The sequence below is a fragment of the Microcebus murinus genome, chromosome 5 (assembly GCF_040939455.1).
Source record: "Microcebus murinus isolate Inina chromosome 5, M.murinus_Inina_mat1.0, whole genome shotgun sequence".
Classification (NCBI taxonomy): domain Eukaryota; kingdom Metazoa; phylum Chordata; class Mammalia; order Primates; family Cheirogaleidae; genus Microcebus; species Microcebus murinus.
In genome coordinates, this window is record NC_134108.1 from 48,035,444 (window position 1) to 48,051,071 (window position 15,628).

The 15,628-nt window shown below is 38.8% G+C and overlaps 1 protein-coding gene across 7 annotated transcripts in view; it reads right to left on the reverse strand.

Moving 5' to 3' along the window:
• The window catches only part of RPF2 (ribosome production factor 2 homolog), a 40,669-nt gene extending 28,869 nt beyond the window's left edge, over positions 1-11,800 (reverse strand). For 2 of the 7 annotated variants that reach the window (XM_076003055.1, XM_012753245.3), the window contains exons 1-4: positions 11,694-11,800; positions 9,137-9,269; positions 6,364-6,401; positions 4,391-4,430 (exon numbers count right to left, since the gene is read on the reverse strand). In XM_076003055.1, coding sequence (XP_075859170.1) covers positions 4,391-4,430; positions 6,364-6,401; positions 9,137-9,269; positions 11,694-11,716 — 234 coding nt within the window. In that variant the 5' untranslated portion in view covers positions 11,717-11,800. Of the gene's footprint in view, positions 1-4,390; positions 4,431-6,363; positions 6,442-9,136; positions 9,270-10,934; positions 11,002-11,408; positions 11,670-11,693 lie in introns of those variants that run through there. The other 5 variants (XM_012753247.2, XM_076003054.1, XM_012753246.2 and 2 more) reach the window with 5 other exon arrangements.
• Positions 11,801-15,628: the final 3,828 nt, after the last annotated feature.

A 15,628-nucleotide genomic window follows, 5' to 3' on the forward strand; every position in this document is an offset into this window, starting at 1 on the left:
CTCAATGCATAAATGTAAAAACCTTAAGAATCCTAGTTCTGAACTTAAAAATAAAAAATGTATCAGTTTTTCCAGTGGAAGTTAATAAAGACATAATGAACTAGATAGGAAATACTGAAGAAAACTACTTTATTTCTAGCTTTTTACTTCAGATTTTCTGATTTGGGGTACCTAGGGAAAAGATTTATATTTCAAGACAAAAAAGACATGAAAACTGTTAAATTAATAAGTAAAATAAGATCATTTCTTTTTAGTTACTCAGTCATTTTGGAATAGCACACCAAGTGTTTCAATCACTGAACAAACCCCTTTATTCACAGGACATTACTATCACTGATGCCACAAATGAATACAGAGGGGACCTACATGAATTTATCAATATGGTGTTTTTGGATATTTATAATTGGATTCATGAGTTTACTTTTCATTGTAAATGGCATCCATGCAGGAATCTTGCCCTGGAATCTACATGCCATCCAGCTACTATGACTAGTTCCACGCTGTGTACCTGGAGAGACTGTACCTGGAGAGGCTCACAGATCAATTAATATTCCTACCTGCAAGAGATATCTTCTCCATTTGGCTCTCAGAAGTACTGACTTCCATTACAGATTTAAGAGGAGTGGAAATACAGGTATGGGGTTCCAACTCCAGACAGCTCCTTTTACACTATATGTCTATACACACTATGTCTGTACTTTCTACATCCCACATACTTTGAGTCAGTTTACTGAGATCATCAGTGTTAGCATGAAAATTAAATTCAACATGTTCTAGTCCAAAAGTCAGTTGGAAAGCCTCCTAAATTAATAACAACAAAATTAAAGAACAGATGAAATAGTCATAATCCTCAACTTTTCTTTACTGGCTACAAGATTCTCTGAGGTGTGAGCCCCTAGTTTGGTTATCATTCGTTCTATCATGGAAGCAGAAGCAAATGGGGCAAACAACTACCCATGCCCACCCACTCCCAGTATGGATGACGCAGAGTCAGAAAGTCTAAGAATTCAGGCTTTGCCACTTAGTATGGACAAATTAAACTTTCTTCTTTTTGCTTTTTAGTCATTTGACAAAGCAGGAAAATTAAACTTTCTTGAGAATTAATTTTACTACTTCCTGCAAAAGCCTGCAAGGGCTCTATGGATGTCTTATGTGAATGTAGCTTATACGGGGTCTGACATATCACAGGTGTTCTAGAGAAGTTTTAATGTCTAAATCAATGGAAATGCTTTCTTAAAATTTTTTTAACATTCTCATGTTATGACTAATACCCTAAAGCTTTCCATAAAATACACCTCATACATATTATAGCGTTTTATACACACACACACACACACACACACACAACTTGTCTGTTGTTCTTCTCTACAGTCTGCTTCTTATTTGTTAAAATTTTAGAGCAGGGGTAGCCAAATTATCTGCAAAAAGCCAAATAAATATTTTAGGCTTTTCATATGCTTTTCTTTTTTTTAACCAACTCTTTAATAATGTAAAAATAATTCTTGGCTCACAAGCTTCACCCAAACAGGGATTTGGTCTACAGGCAGTGTATTTTTGCCAACCCCTATTCTAAAGCACCCAAGAACATTTCCAAGATTGTGGTGAAAGAAATGTGTGATGTGGGAGGATCGAGAGGAGGAAACTGACCACATTTCCAACACAATCACAAATTCCATAGCCATTTTGAGCTCTGAAGGTCTGAGATCTATTTTTCTTTTTCCTCACTACTATACTAATGAGAGGTCTGAGATTTATTATAGCCAATGAAATATATTCTATCTCTGAAGGTGGGAGATCAAAGAGAGAAAATGTCACAACTTCAAGTGTAAGAAAAGTTATCATATTAACAGTGGGTTGAAAAAGTACAAGTGCTACAGATTTTCACCATGTAACACTGCTATATAGTGGTTTTCCAACTAAAAGCATTATCATGTTACAAAACAAAACCAGCCCTCGATTAAGTGATGTATAAAAGAGAAAGAATTCTGAGATAAGCCCTTTTAATTTTACTTTCACGATCACTTTAACAAATGACTGAAAAACATAAGACTAAAATAAGAGTAATTTGTAAAAAACTGAGTAGGCCGGGCGCTGTGGCTCACGCCTGTAATCCTAGCTCTTGGGAGGCCGAGGCGGGCGGATTGCTCAAGGTCAGGAGTTCAAAACCAGCCTGAGCAAGAGCGAGACCCCGTCTCTACTATAAATAGAAAGAAATTAATTGGCCAACTGATATATATTTAAAAAATTAGCCGGGCATGGTGGCGCATACCTGTAGTCCCAGCTACTCGGGAGGCTGAGGCAGAAGGATCACTCGAGCCCAGGAGTTTGAGGTTGCTGTGAGCTAGGCTGACGCCACGGCACTCACTCTAGCCTGGACAACAAAGTGAGACTCTGTCTCAAAAAAAAAAAAAAAAAAAAAAAAACTGAGTAAAATTTATTTTGCCAATATTTTCCTTTTTAGTTTTTTTAAGAGATGGGTTTTGCTCTGTCACCCAGGCTGGAGTGCAGTGGCACAATCATAGCTCACTGTACCTCTAATTCCTGGGCTCAAGCAATCCTCCCACCTAAGCCCCCTAAGTAGCTAGGACTATAGTCATATGCCATCATGTCTGTCTAATTTTTAGATTTTTTGGAGAGATGGGCATGTTGCTATGTTGCCCAGGCTGGTCTCAAACTCCTGGCCTCCAGTGATCCTTCTGCCTCAGCCTCTCAAAGTGCCAAGATTACAGGTGTGAGCCACCACACCCAGCCAGTCTTCTAATTAATTATTGAAATTCTATTCAAAAGTTTTCTTTCATTCATTCATTTATGGCTGGTCAAGTGAAGCAGTGGGAGTGGAGAAGGAACAAAGGAAACTGTAACTAATTGTGATCAATTAGTTGTAAATCCCACCACACTCAGACCAGCCAAGTTTTCTTTTAAATTCGCTAACTAAAAGAAAAAACAAATAATGGGTTCCTACCAAGAAAACACAATCATATTCTTATTTTCTAAGGTCAATTTAAACAGTTTAAAGTGCTTACTTCTTTAAGATTCTTAAGAAAGAAACCAATTATCATCACACAGTCAATGTCTATTCATCATTCACCATTTACTAAAACTGTCTTTCACCTTCTGATTTCATTCACTAGCCTTCTTCACTTAGTTTTGGTTGACAACAGACTCAAAAAGGAATCTGATTAACTCCAGCAAAGCAACTGACAACTGTTAACAATAATTCAAGTAGTGTTCCTTGTTCTAAAAATAATATCCAAAAGTCATATTTTTAAAAGTCAAAATTGCTTCATAAAAATAGATCTGTACTAAGCTTCCTTTGATAATTCATTAATTATGCACTTAAAATGTAATTTAGCCGGGCGTGGTGGCTCACGCTTGTAATCCTAGCACTCTGGGAGGCCGAGGCTGGCGGATTGCTCAAGGTCAGGAGTTCAAAACCAGCCTGAGCGAGACCCTGTCTCTACTATAAAAATAAAAGGAATTAATTGGCCAACTAATATATATATAAAATTAGCCGGGCATGGTGGCGCATGCCTGTAGTCCCAGCTACTCGGGAGGCTGAGGCAGGAGGATTGCTTGAGCCCAGGAGTTTGAGGTTGCTGTGAGCTAGGCTGACGCTATGGCACTCACTCTAGCCTGGGCAACAAAGCGAGACTCTGTCTCAAAAAAAAAAAAAAAAAAAGTAATTTAATTTTTAAAAATTCTATCAATATATATGCAAGCAATGAATAATACAGTTACAAAGAAAGTGAAATGTAAGATCTGCAGGCATATTTTTAAAAGTATAAAGGTCTTGGCCAGGTGCGGTGGCTCACGCCTGTAATCCTAGCTCTCTGGGAGGCAGAGGCGGGCAGATTGCTCGAGGTCAGGAGTTCGAAACCAGCCTAAGCAAGAGCGAGACCCCATCTCTACTATAAATAGAAAGAAATTAATTGGCCAACTAATATATATATAAAATTATCTGGGCATGGTGGCACATGCCTGTAGTCCCAGCTACTCGGGAGGCTGAGGCAGCAGGATTGCTTGAGCCCAGGAGTTTGAGGTTGCTGTGAGCTAGGCTGATGCCACGGCACTCACTCTAGCCTGGGCAATAAGCGAGACTCTGTCTCAAAAAAAAAAAAAAAAAGTGAGACTTTGTCTCCAAAAAAAAAAGTATAAAGGTCTTATTTCCTCTTCATTTTACATCAAAACCTTCACATATTTTTGAAGGCATGCATTTGATTCCTTAAAAAAAAAAGAAAAAAGATTAAAGTAAATATTAATAAAAGGAAAAAAAAAACCCTTCACACAGGATGATTTCTAATTCAAAAAAATCACTAATTAGGGAGTACAACATGAATTAGTCTGAAAAATTATTTATATGCTCTTTTAATTCAAAAATTCTTACACTTACCAGTGATGTCTGATCCTCAAATGGTCTTGTAATATTTTTCCTAAGAACATTTAAAAAAAAAGGTGACCCAATTTTAATAATCTTGATAAGTAAATTCAATTAGGTAATATAATAAGTAAAAGATAATTTTATATTCAGATGATTAAAAAAAGCTGGAAGGATCTAGGGATACTACAATACTATGTCAAACAAGATGTTTCATGAAGCTTACATTCTAGTGGAAAAATAAAGAGTCTGCCCTCTGGATCTGTGGGTTCTGCATCCATGGATTCAACCAACCATGGATTGAGAATATTCAAAAAAAGTACCACTAAAAACTAATACAAATTTAAAATACAGTGTAACAACTATTTACATAGCATTTACATAGTATCAGGTATTATAAGTAATCTAGAGAGCATGTAAAGTACACAAGGAAAGTATGCATAGGTCACATGTAAATACTATACCATTTTCTATAAGAGACTTGAGTACCCTTGGGTTTTGGTATCCAAGGGTGGTCCTGCAACCAATGCTGAGGGGTTAATATAGTTGATTCCAGGGCTATGGCAAGGAAAAATACAATACAAACCTGAAACATCTTGTGGTGTCAGAAATGGAGTGCTAAATGCAAAGTTAGATATGGGACAAAAGAAAAAAAAAGAAAGAAAAAAGGAAGTGCTCAAAAACAAGGGCATGTTGAAACGGCACAAGAAGAGTTCCCAAGGTAGGACAATTTCAACAACAAAACGAACAATAATACTAAATTATAACCCAGAAAAATATAATAAGTATCCAAGATTCAATAGACTTAAGGAGTAAAAAAATTAATAAATACCCATAAGTCCACATAATTAAAACAAATGGAGAAGAAACAGATTTTCAGAATTCCAATTAATGTACATAGAAGGAATGAGGGACACAAAAGACCACCACTGGAGCACCACAGTAATCACCACTGTAAACAAGACCCACCAATAGATGCTAAAATTAATGAGCAAAAGACTGAGAAAAAAGCGGATATTTATGGACTTTGCATAGTCCCAAAGTATTCTCTCCAAATATGTATTAACTACAAAAGGGAAAACAGTAACTTTATAGTGGAAAAACCAAAGAGACACCACTTAAACCAAGGTTAACATCACCAATATGAGACACATTTACATTGTATGATCTCTTCATGTTACTGAGAAAAGGACATCATTTTTGTGGTGTTCTTGACAAAAATGTATAACTTCAATCTATTCATGAGAAAACTTAAACCCTGATTGAGTCATCATTTACAAAATAACTGGTAAGGCTGGGTGCAGTGGCTCACGCCTATAATCCTAGCACTCTAGGAGGCTGAGGCAGATGGATCGCTTGGGCTCAAGAGTTTGAGGTTGCCGTGAACTAGGCTGACACCAAGGCACTCTACTCAGGGCAACAGAGTAAGACTCTGTCTCAAAAAAAAAAATTAATTAAAAAAAATAAAAATAACTGGCAAGCATTAGTCAAAAGTGTCAAAGTCTCCGAAGACGAGGAAAGACTGAGGAACTGCACAAGTTCAAGAAGACTAAGGATACATGGGATACTAACACAACATGGGATTCTGGAAGAGAAAAAGGATACCAGGAGAAAAACTGGTGCCAACACCAAATAAGTCTGTAATTTAGTTAACACTATCATATATATGTTAATTTATTAGTTTTGTTAATTTTACTATGGTTATGCAAAATATAACACTAGGTGAAGGGTATATGGGAAATTTGTATTATTTCCGTTAACTTTTAAGTCTACAATTATTTCAAAATAAAATATATACAGTATGGTTAAACTATAAAAGAACATTCAATAAAAATTTAAAAAAAGACCAGAAATAAATCAATTATAATACTGATAGTGTATATAACGAATTATAGTGTCTTAAGAAATTTTTCATAACTTCCATAAAGTGGTTATTTCTATGATAGAACAAAATTATTTAAAATAAAGTAAAAGGGATTATGACTTACTTTTTATACAGAACGCCATACGGTTTCTTCAGGGCATACTGTAAAACATAATTTATACCTTTCAAAATAAAATACATTCTGAAAAGTAGAGATAAAAATGAAGCATTATAATAGTCATTCTACGAGATCACTCTGGTCCCTGAATCATGTTCTAATGTCTTCTGCTTGGCTCCCTTTTGATCACTTACAATAACCTATAATATAAGCTTAATATTCTAACTTAGACTGGATTTTCCTAATTAAAGGTTTCTATGCCCTTTCAACAGTCTAGCCAACTTAAATCAGTCCCTTCATTTCTTTAAACTCTACCTAGTCCATGGCTCTTATAAATTCCTGTTCTTCAACCCTCTTCATTTTTTCCTACTTCTTACCATCCATTCACTAATAATCACTTATTACTTGTATGGCCGGTACTGCTCTACCATACAGCAGTACCAAAAATCTAAGGCACTGCCTTGCATTAGAGAAGTGGGTGCATAAGGGAAACAATGAAAAATAAAGTGAAATGATCATTCATCAACTATCAGAGCTGGTAAGAAAGAATATTCACCAGTAAAATCTACCTTTTTATAAGTGCAAAAACTTTTGATGATTTTTGGCCAAATGTTTACCTGTCTCAGTGTAATGAACACTGCCATCTTTTCTGGACAACTCAAAGTTATCATTATGAATTGTAACTATTGTAATACTCAGTAAAACCATATTGCTTTTAAAGCTTACTTAAATATGTCGGGTCACTGTGTTGACGGATACTGGAAGGAAAGGGGCAACGTCCTATCAACACAATGACATTCAGACAAATTTCAAAAATGGGATGGGCACAGATAAGGTATTCAGATATAACTATGTTTATCAAGCACTGGGAGTTTAGTCAACATTAAAAATGTATTACATTGCTTAGTTGACTTAACTAAAGAATCTATCTGCTGTACTCAAGGTCTAAATATCCAACTACCTAGTAGGTATCTCCACATACTATGCCTTTCATTCACTAATAAAGCATTTATTGAGCACTTATAACATCCAGACACTGGGCTGGACACCAAGCTATAGAAGTACGAAAAACCTGAGTTTTTGCCTTTATTACTTAAATTACATATCCCAAATTGAACATCTCACCTTTCCCTCCATACCTGCTCCACCTGATATATTCTCTAATTAGCATTATTGCTGATAAGGCACTCAAGCCAGAAACCTGGGAAGTTGTACTTCTCTCTGCTTGCCAAACTCTTCTACCCTCAACATCTACTCTTTCTGAGCATCTCTCATTTTCACTGCTACCACTAGACTCCAGATGCTCTTTACCTGGCTGATAGCAATGGCTTTATTAGTCTCCTGCATTTGCTCTGAACCCTCTCTAATCAAGCCAATAAAAGAACTGATCACATCTCTCGCTTAAAATCATTCAATGACTACACAGAGTGTTTAGAATAAAACTCAAATGCCATGTTACTACATGATCCCTGCCTCTTCTTTTAGCCTCACCCAGCCCACTCTCTGTGGCCCTCCTCAATTATTTGCAATTCTCTAAATGCATCATGCACCTTCACACTCCCTTTTGCACATGCCTCTTTCTCAGTCTTGGAAGTCCTTCTCTTCCTCCTCCTCTTCTTGACCCAACCCCTCCTTCAAAATGAAGCTTAAGTGTTATTTCTGGGAAGCCCACTCTGTGTGTGGGTTCCCCTATATGGCATTTTCTAAATTTTTGAGACAGAGTCTCTCTCTGTTGCCTGGCCTAAAGTGCCTAGCTCACAGCAACCTCAAACTCCTGGGCTCAAGTGATCCTCCTGTCTCAGCCTCCTAAGTACCTGGGACTACAGGCATATACCACTACAATGGGCTAATTTTTTCTATTTTTAGTAGAGACAGGGCCTTGTTCTTGCTCAGGCTAGTCTCGAACTCCTGAGCTCAAGTGATCCTCCCACCTTGGCCTCCCAGAGTGCTAGGATTACAGGTGTGGGCCACCGTCCCCACCCCCTATGTGATATTAATACTGTTTCCCATCCTATCCTGTACATGCCTCCGACACAACACTTAATTCACAATGCTACAATTGTTTACATGTCCATCTCTATTACTAAACTCACTGAAGGGAGACTGTGCCTTATCTATTAATTCCCAGTACCTAACAGAGTAACAAGTAATGTCAAATGAATAAATATATAGCAGTATGTAGTCATTTCACTTTACAAATCAGATAGTTTCCTAAAATGTGAGTAAACCAAATTCTAGCAATTAAAAACAGTTTAGGCTGGGCGCATTGGCTCACGCCTGTAATCCTAGCACTCTGGGAGGCTGAGGCGGGAGGATTGCTCAAGGTCAGGAGTTCGAAACTAGCCTGAGCAAGAGGAAGACCCCATCTCTACTATAAATAGAAATTAATTGGCCAACTAAAAAAAAAAAATATATATATATATATAAAAAATTAGCCAGGCATGGTAGCACGTGCCTGTAGTCCCAGCTACTTGGGAGGCTGAGGCAGTAGGATTGCTTGAGCCCAGGAATTTGAGGTTGCTGTGAGCTAAGCTGACGCCACAGCACTCTAGCAACAAAGTGAGACTCTGTCTCAAAAAAAAAAAAAAAAACAGTTTAAATTCACTAAGGGAACTAGTTGCTTTTAAAAAAAACTAGTAGTCAGTACCTTAGCTCTCTCTAAAGCTAGCAGTTCATAAGGCAAAGCAAACCTACCTACGTATTTCTCCAGCAGCCCAACATAGTATGCTGAAAAGTTCTAAAATAATTTCAAAAACATTTTAAAAGTATATATACATACCACATCTCTAAGTACTTGTGTCACTGTTGCATTTGCATTTCCTCCTTTAATCAGCATGGCATTTTTAATATTTTCACTGAGTTTTGGTTCTCTCTTCTCAAGGAATCTCTTGGCTCTTTTAGTTTTGGGCTTTCTATTCAGAAAAGCACAATTCATAACAATTTAAACATTTTTCTCATATTGCAAATATGAAACTAATGTGCCAATTGTTAAAAATAACAGAGATATAACATTACCATACTTAATATCAGTCAGGATTCCATCATTAAACAAAATCTCACTTTTTAAGGAGATATTAGTAAAGCATATTCCCTTATTACTGTTAAACAGGTATTTTATTAGCTTTTCTTTTTTAAAAAAAGCTTTTTATAGGCAGGCATGGTGGCAGGCACCTGTAGTCCCAGCTACTCAGGAGGCTGGGGCAGGAGGATTACTTGCCAGAAGTTTGAGATTGGACTCTAGCCTGTGCAGCAGAGCAAGACCCTGTCTCTAAAATAAATAAATAAGAATTAAAATTAAAAAAGCTTTTGATATTTCTAGAACTCTTTTATTACTGTTTTCCAAATCTTTTTAAAATTAAAATATAAAGGACTAAAGTAGATACTGTTGCTATTTTTAGTCCACTAGTTTTTCTTCAAACTTAAGCAAACTGTACCTGGCACCCTAACACAAAGAATTACGGATCAATCTGTGAGCATTTACTAAACATATGGAGACTAACTGCTGCTTATTTTTCCTCTAGGTTTAAAGTCACAATGCCTGCCAGGAAGCATATTCTGTCCCACTTCAACATCACTGCTGAGAAAGTCAACATTATTGTCACCAAGGGAAATAATAAAAATGGTTGTTGCTTTTATAGAGTCACTCTATTGTGGTTCAATCTTCATCACAAGCCTATGAGAAAGGTACAATTATCTTCACTTCATAGATGAGGCAACTGAGGTAATATGCCCAAGATTACATAGCTAGTAAGCCACTCTTCAAAATGTGCTAGATATAAAAACTCATTTTGGAGGAGCACAGTGGCTCACAGCTGTAATCCTAGCACTTTGGGGAAGGATTACTTTAGGCCAGGAATTTGAGACCAGCCTGAGCAAGAGCAAGACTCCATCTCTACAAAAAAAACCCAGAGACATTGTCTGGGCATGGTCCCAGCTACTCTGGAGGCTGAAGCAACAGGATTGCTTGAGCCCAGTAGTTGGAGGTTGCAGTGGTGAGCTATGATGATGCCACAGCACTCTAGCGGGGGTGACAAAGCAAGACCTTGTCTTAAAAAAACCAAAAACAAACTCATCTAGACATATCACCATGTAAAATATGAAGAAAAAATAAATTCACATTTCTGCCTTTATGATGTGACATGAGTAGCATGTTTTTATACATTTCTGTTCAGAAAAAGGGCTTCCTCTACAGTGAGCATCTTGCTTTTCAAACAGTTCTCTGCCATCTACTGAAACAATTCCTCCTCATTTAAATAATTATGACCTTCTTTCTTCTGGTCCTTTGGGCACTTTGGGAAGGAGAAAAACAAAATATACATACACTTTAGTTTCCCAAGTAGATTTTTAAAATTCTCCTCCATGCAGACAATTTGGGGAGAGGTGTAAAAAAATTCTCTAGGTAAAATGTCACATATAAAGCTCCTAATCACTTACTGGTTGATAAAGATACAAATTATTTATTAAATCAAATCAAGAGATACGTAGTGTGTCTATAAGACAATAAGTCTTATGTGCTCTATATTCTATGTGGTTTGTTACTTCTCATTAACCAGCAACGAACTTAAACAGCAACTTACGTGTTCTATTAGCTGTATGGCCCCCAATTACAGTAAACTAGTTTTAGTCTTCTTTGAGTCGCAACACCTAAAAGTATATAGCAGGTGCGCAAAATCTCTGAATTAATAACTAAAAAGAAACTGTCGTTTTTGGATACACGTTAAGGTGAGAAAATTGCAAGAAAACCATACCAAATAACAGCAGGGTTATTTAGCACAATAAACATTTTTTAACACATTTAAAATATATATCACTTAAGGTTAACTCAGAGAAGTGCAAAGTCAGAAGGAAAAGAAAAAGCTACGTGGTGCAGCAAAGGCTTCTCGAAACTAACCCTCACAGCTGTGAACTGTCTCTATGATGGTAAACTGTGAGTTAGGAAGATTAAATGGCCCAAAGTCACTAAGCTTTAAGTGGACGCGCCCGATTGCCACCCAGATCTGTAAGATTCTCAGGACTGTGCTCATAACCCCTCACTCTGTCATTTCGCTCACATTTCAGAAGCCAGGCGTTTTCAACTGACTAGGATAAAAGCGGCCCAACACCTCTGTACCACCTCCCACCCCGAGGCTCCCACTTAAGGGCTTCCCCGCTGTCAGTTTCCCAGCAGGGTGCACGAGCGGAGGAAGACTCGGGCTGGAGTGAATCGACTGGCCCCCACCCGCTACGACTGGCAAAGGGTGTTAGAAAGAAGAGGGATAACCAGCGAGACAAAGAGGCAGAGACGACATAACTCCCATCATAGGAGCATCTCTCCTGAACGTTCCCAGTGCACTTACACAACTCGATCCAAAGCGTCCATCGCTAGTTCAGTCCACAAACTCAACCAGGAGAATGCACGTGCACTCCGCGGTTTCGCGTATTGGCCCCTGCGCCGGAACGGGAGGATCCCACGGAACCGGAAGCCGCATGTGACGCCATTTCCGGGGACGCCCGCGCCGCGGACGCCTGAGACGCTGGCGGCCATTTTGGGTGGGATTATACCTTGTTCCCTTGGTTACGGGTTCTCTTCCGGAAATTAAAGGTGCGAGGTAACACTCTTTTTTTTTTTTTTTTGAGACCGAGTCTCGCTTAATTGCCCAGGCTAGAGTGAGTGCCGTGGCGTCAGCCTCGCTCACAGCAACCTCAAACTCTTGGGCTCAATCAATCCTCCTGCCTCAGCCCCCCAGTAGCTGGGACTACAGGCATGCGCCACCATGCCTGGCTAATTTTTTCTATATATATCAGATGGCCAATTAATTTCTATTTATAGTAGAGATGGGGGTCTCATTCTTGCTCAGGGTGGTTTTGAACTCCTGACCTTGAGCGATCCCCCCCCCCCCCCCCCCGCGCCTCGGCCTCCCAGAGTGCTAGGATTACAGGCGTGAGCCACCGCGCCCGGCTGAGGTAACACTCTAAGTAATGTAGTCTCCCGCACCTTGGTGTACACTCCTCCATTTATACGTGGTATTCAGGGACCAGCTGGTATTCGTCAGGGAATCCCTTACGTTGCTAGAAAGGTTGGCATTCACGTAGTCACTAAAAATATTACTGTGAAATGGGCACTGTTGCCTGAACTGTATCAGTGAGGCAGAGTTTATGACTACCACAGTTCCCTAGTACATAAAAGATGCGCAGAAAATAATACTCTTGATCGTAGTTTTTCCCCCAACTTTTAAAGTGCCATATAATTCACATACCATAAAATTCACCCCTTTAAAATGTACAATTCAGTGGGTTTTGGTGCATTAGCAAAGATGTGCAAACATCACCACTATCGAATTCCAAAATTCCTTTTTTTTTTTTTTTTAATTGGGACAGAGTCTGCCTCTGTCGCCCAGGCTGAAGTGCAGTGACATCACAGCTCAAGGCAATCGCAAACTCCTGGGCTCAAGCAATTCTCTAGCCTCAGCCTTCTGAATACCTGGAACCTTATGCACACACACCCAGGCCCAGCTAGTTTTTCTATTTTTTTGTAGAGATGGGAGTCTCCTTATGTTGCCCACGCTGGTCTCATACTCTTGGACTCAAACGATCCTCCCACCTCAGCATCCCAGTGCTAGGATCACAGGTATGAGCCACTGTGTGCAGCCTGTGGTCATTTTTAACCATAACCAATACTGTCTAGTATCACAGCTGACAATCTATTATTATCTTGCCTAGTAGGTTTCCAGAGAAATACTGCCGAAAGGGAAACTCAGGATTACCTCACAAGAGAGAAAGAGAAGAGAAAGGGGTTTTTTGGTTAATCCTTTACTCATAGCAGTCCAGGGCAATCTCACAGTATTGGCACCTAATCTTCATTCTTGTCACTCTGTCATTCATGGCTTCTATTTCCAAGGTTATTTTAAAGTCCAAGAACCCTGCTGGAGCTCCAGCTACCACATCCATGTTCCAGGAGGAAGAAGATGAGCCAATCCACTTCCCTTTAAGCCTTCAAGTTTAATGAAACTTCTGAGAAGCATCACTCAGCAGTTCTAATTCCATGTCAATTGCCAGAACTTAGTCACATGGCCACATGTATCTGCAAAGAAAGCTAGGCACATTGCTAACCTAAATAAATCTTGGGAATTTGTTACAAAGAAAAAAAGGGAGAACAGATACTGGGTGAGACAATTAGTGGTCTGTCCTATACATATATAACGTGGGAAAAATAAGCTTTTTTTTTTTTTTAAAATATGAAGCGGTAGGGGATTCTGAGGAGGGGGTGCTCAATTTCCTTGTGTTTTTTTGTTGTTGTTCTTGTTGAGACAAAGTCTCACTCTGTCACCCTGGGTAGAGTGCAGTAGCATCACTGTAGCTCACTGCAACCTTCAACTACTGGGCTCTAAGTGATCTTTCTGCCTCAGCCTCCCAAGTAGCTGGGACTACAGGTGCCCGCCACAAAGCCTGGATGATTTCTTTTTTAATATTTGGTAGAGATGGGGTCTCACTTGTGCTCAGGCTAGTTTCAAACTCCTGACCCCGAGTGATCCTCCCGCCTTGGCCTCCCAGAGTGCTAGGATTACTGGCAGGAGCCACCATACCTGGCCAGAAAAATAAAGCTTTTTACTAAAAAAAAGTCATATGAAAATTGGGAAGATATATGTGTTTATGATTTGAAAGTGCTTTTTGTCAAGTTCTTTTCCAACTAAATAGCGAAAAGTTACACAACTTTTGAAGAAAATATTCCTCATCCTAGAACATTAGTTCTCTAATCCGATAAATTATATCTCCTTCAATTGTGAGATATAATTAATGTGGGATTTGTTTTAACTTAATATTACTAAATTAAACTGTATAAAATTGCTGATTTTTATAATCAGAAACAATCAAATCTCTTAATGCAACTCAATGTATAACAAAGTATAAAAGTTTGTGAATTTACTTAAAAAAATACAAATTATCAGCACAGATTTAGGTAACTGTCACAATAAAATGACTACTACAATTGAATTCCAATTATCTTTCTCAGGTGGGAAAGGAGTGAAATTAGATATGGATTAGGAATTATACCTTTATCCTTAAGCACTTCAAAATTGTTTCTATTCCTAGATAAAATACTCATTGTAGACTAAAAAATGATACTCCAAAGATTTTTCCATACCCTAATCCCTGGTCTTATGCCTGTGTATGTTAAGTGGCAAAAGGGACTTTGCAGACAGAATTAAGGTTGCAGACATTAAAATCAGGAGATTATCTGAGTATCTGTGTATTCGACTGTAAGGAACTGAATGCTGCCAATAACTGAATAAGCAAGGAAATGAATTTGCCCCCTCTAGAGCCTCCAGAAAAGAATACAGTCCTGCCAAAACCTTGATTTTAGCTCAGATGAGACTCATGTCAGACTTCTGACCAACAACACTATAATACAATACGTTTGTGTTGTTTTAAACCACTGAGTTTGACTGGGCGCGGTGGCTCACACCTGTGATCCTAGCACTCTGGGAGGCCAAGGCGGGAGGATTGCTCGAGGTCAGAAGTTCGAAACCACCCTGACCAAGAACGAGATCCCCGTCTCTACTATAAATAGAAAGAAATTAATTGGCCAACTATTATATATGTATAGAAAAAATTAGCTGGGCAAGGTGTCACATGCCTGTAGTCCCAGCTATTTAGGAGGCTGAGGCAGAAGGATTACTTGAGCTCAGGAGTTTGAGGTTGCTGTGAGCTAGGCTGACGCCACAGCACTCACTCTAGCCTGGGCAACAAAGTGAGACTCTGTCTCAAAAAAAAATTAAAAAATAAAATAAACCACTGAGTTTGTGGTAATTTGTGACAGATACAATAGAAAATGTACACGCTTGCCTTAGTAAAACCTTGAATTTAAAACCATATTTTAAGACCGGGCCTGGTGGCTCACGCCTGTAATCCTAGCACTCTGGGAGGCTGAGGCGGGTAGATTGCTCAAGGTCAGGAGTTCGAAACCAGCCTGAGCAAGAGCGAGACCCCGTCTCTACTATAAATAGAAAGAAATTAATTGGCCAACTGATATATATATATAAAAAATGAGCCGGGCATGGTGGCGCATGCCTGTAGCCCCAGCTACTCGGGAAGCTGAGGCAGTAGGATTGCTTGAGCCCAGGAGTTCGAGGTTGCTGTGAGCTAGGCTAATGCCACGGCACTCACTCTAGCCTGGGTAACAAAGTGAAACTCTGTCTCAAAAAAAAACCAAAAAACCATATTTTAAAAAATTCAATTCATGTCTGGTCCTGAATGATTCTGGTATATTAAACTGTGCTGTAACTGAAAAATG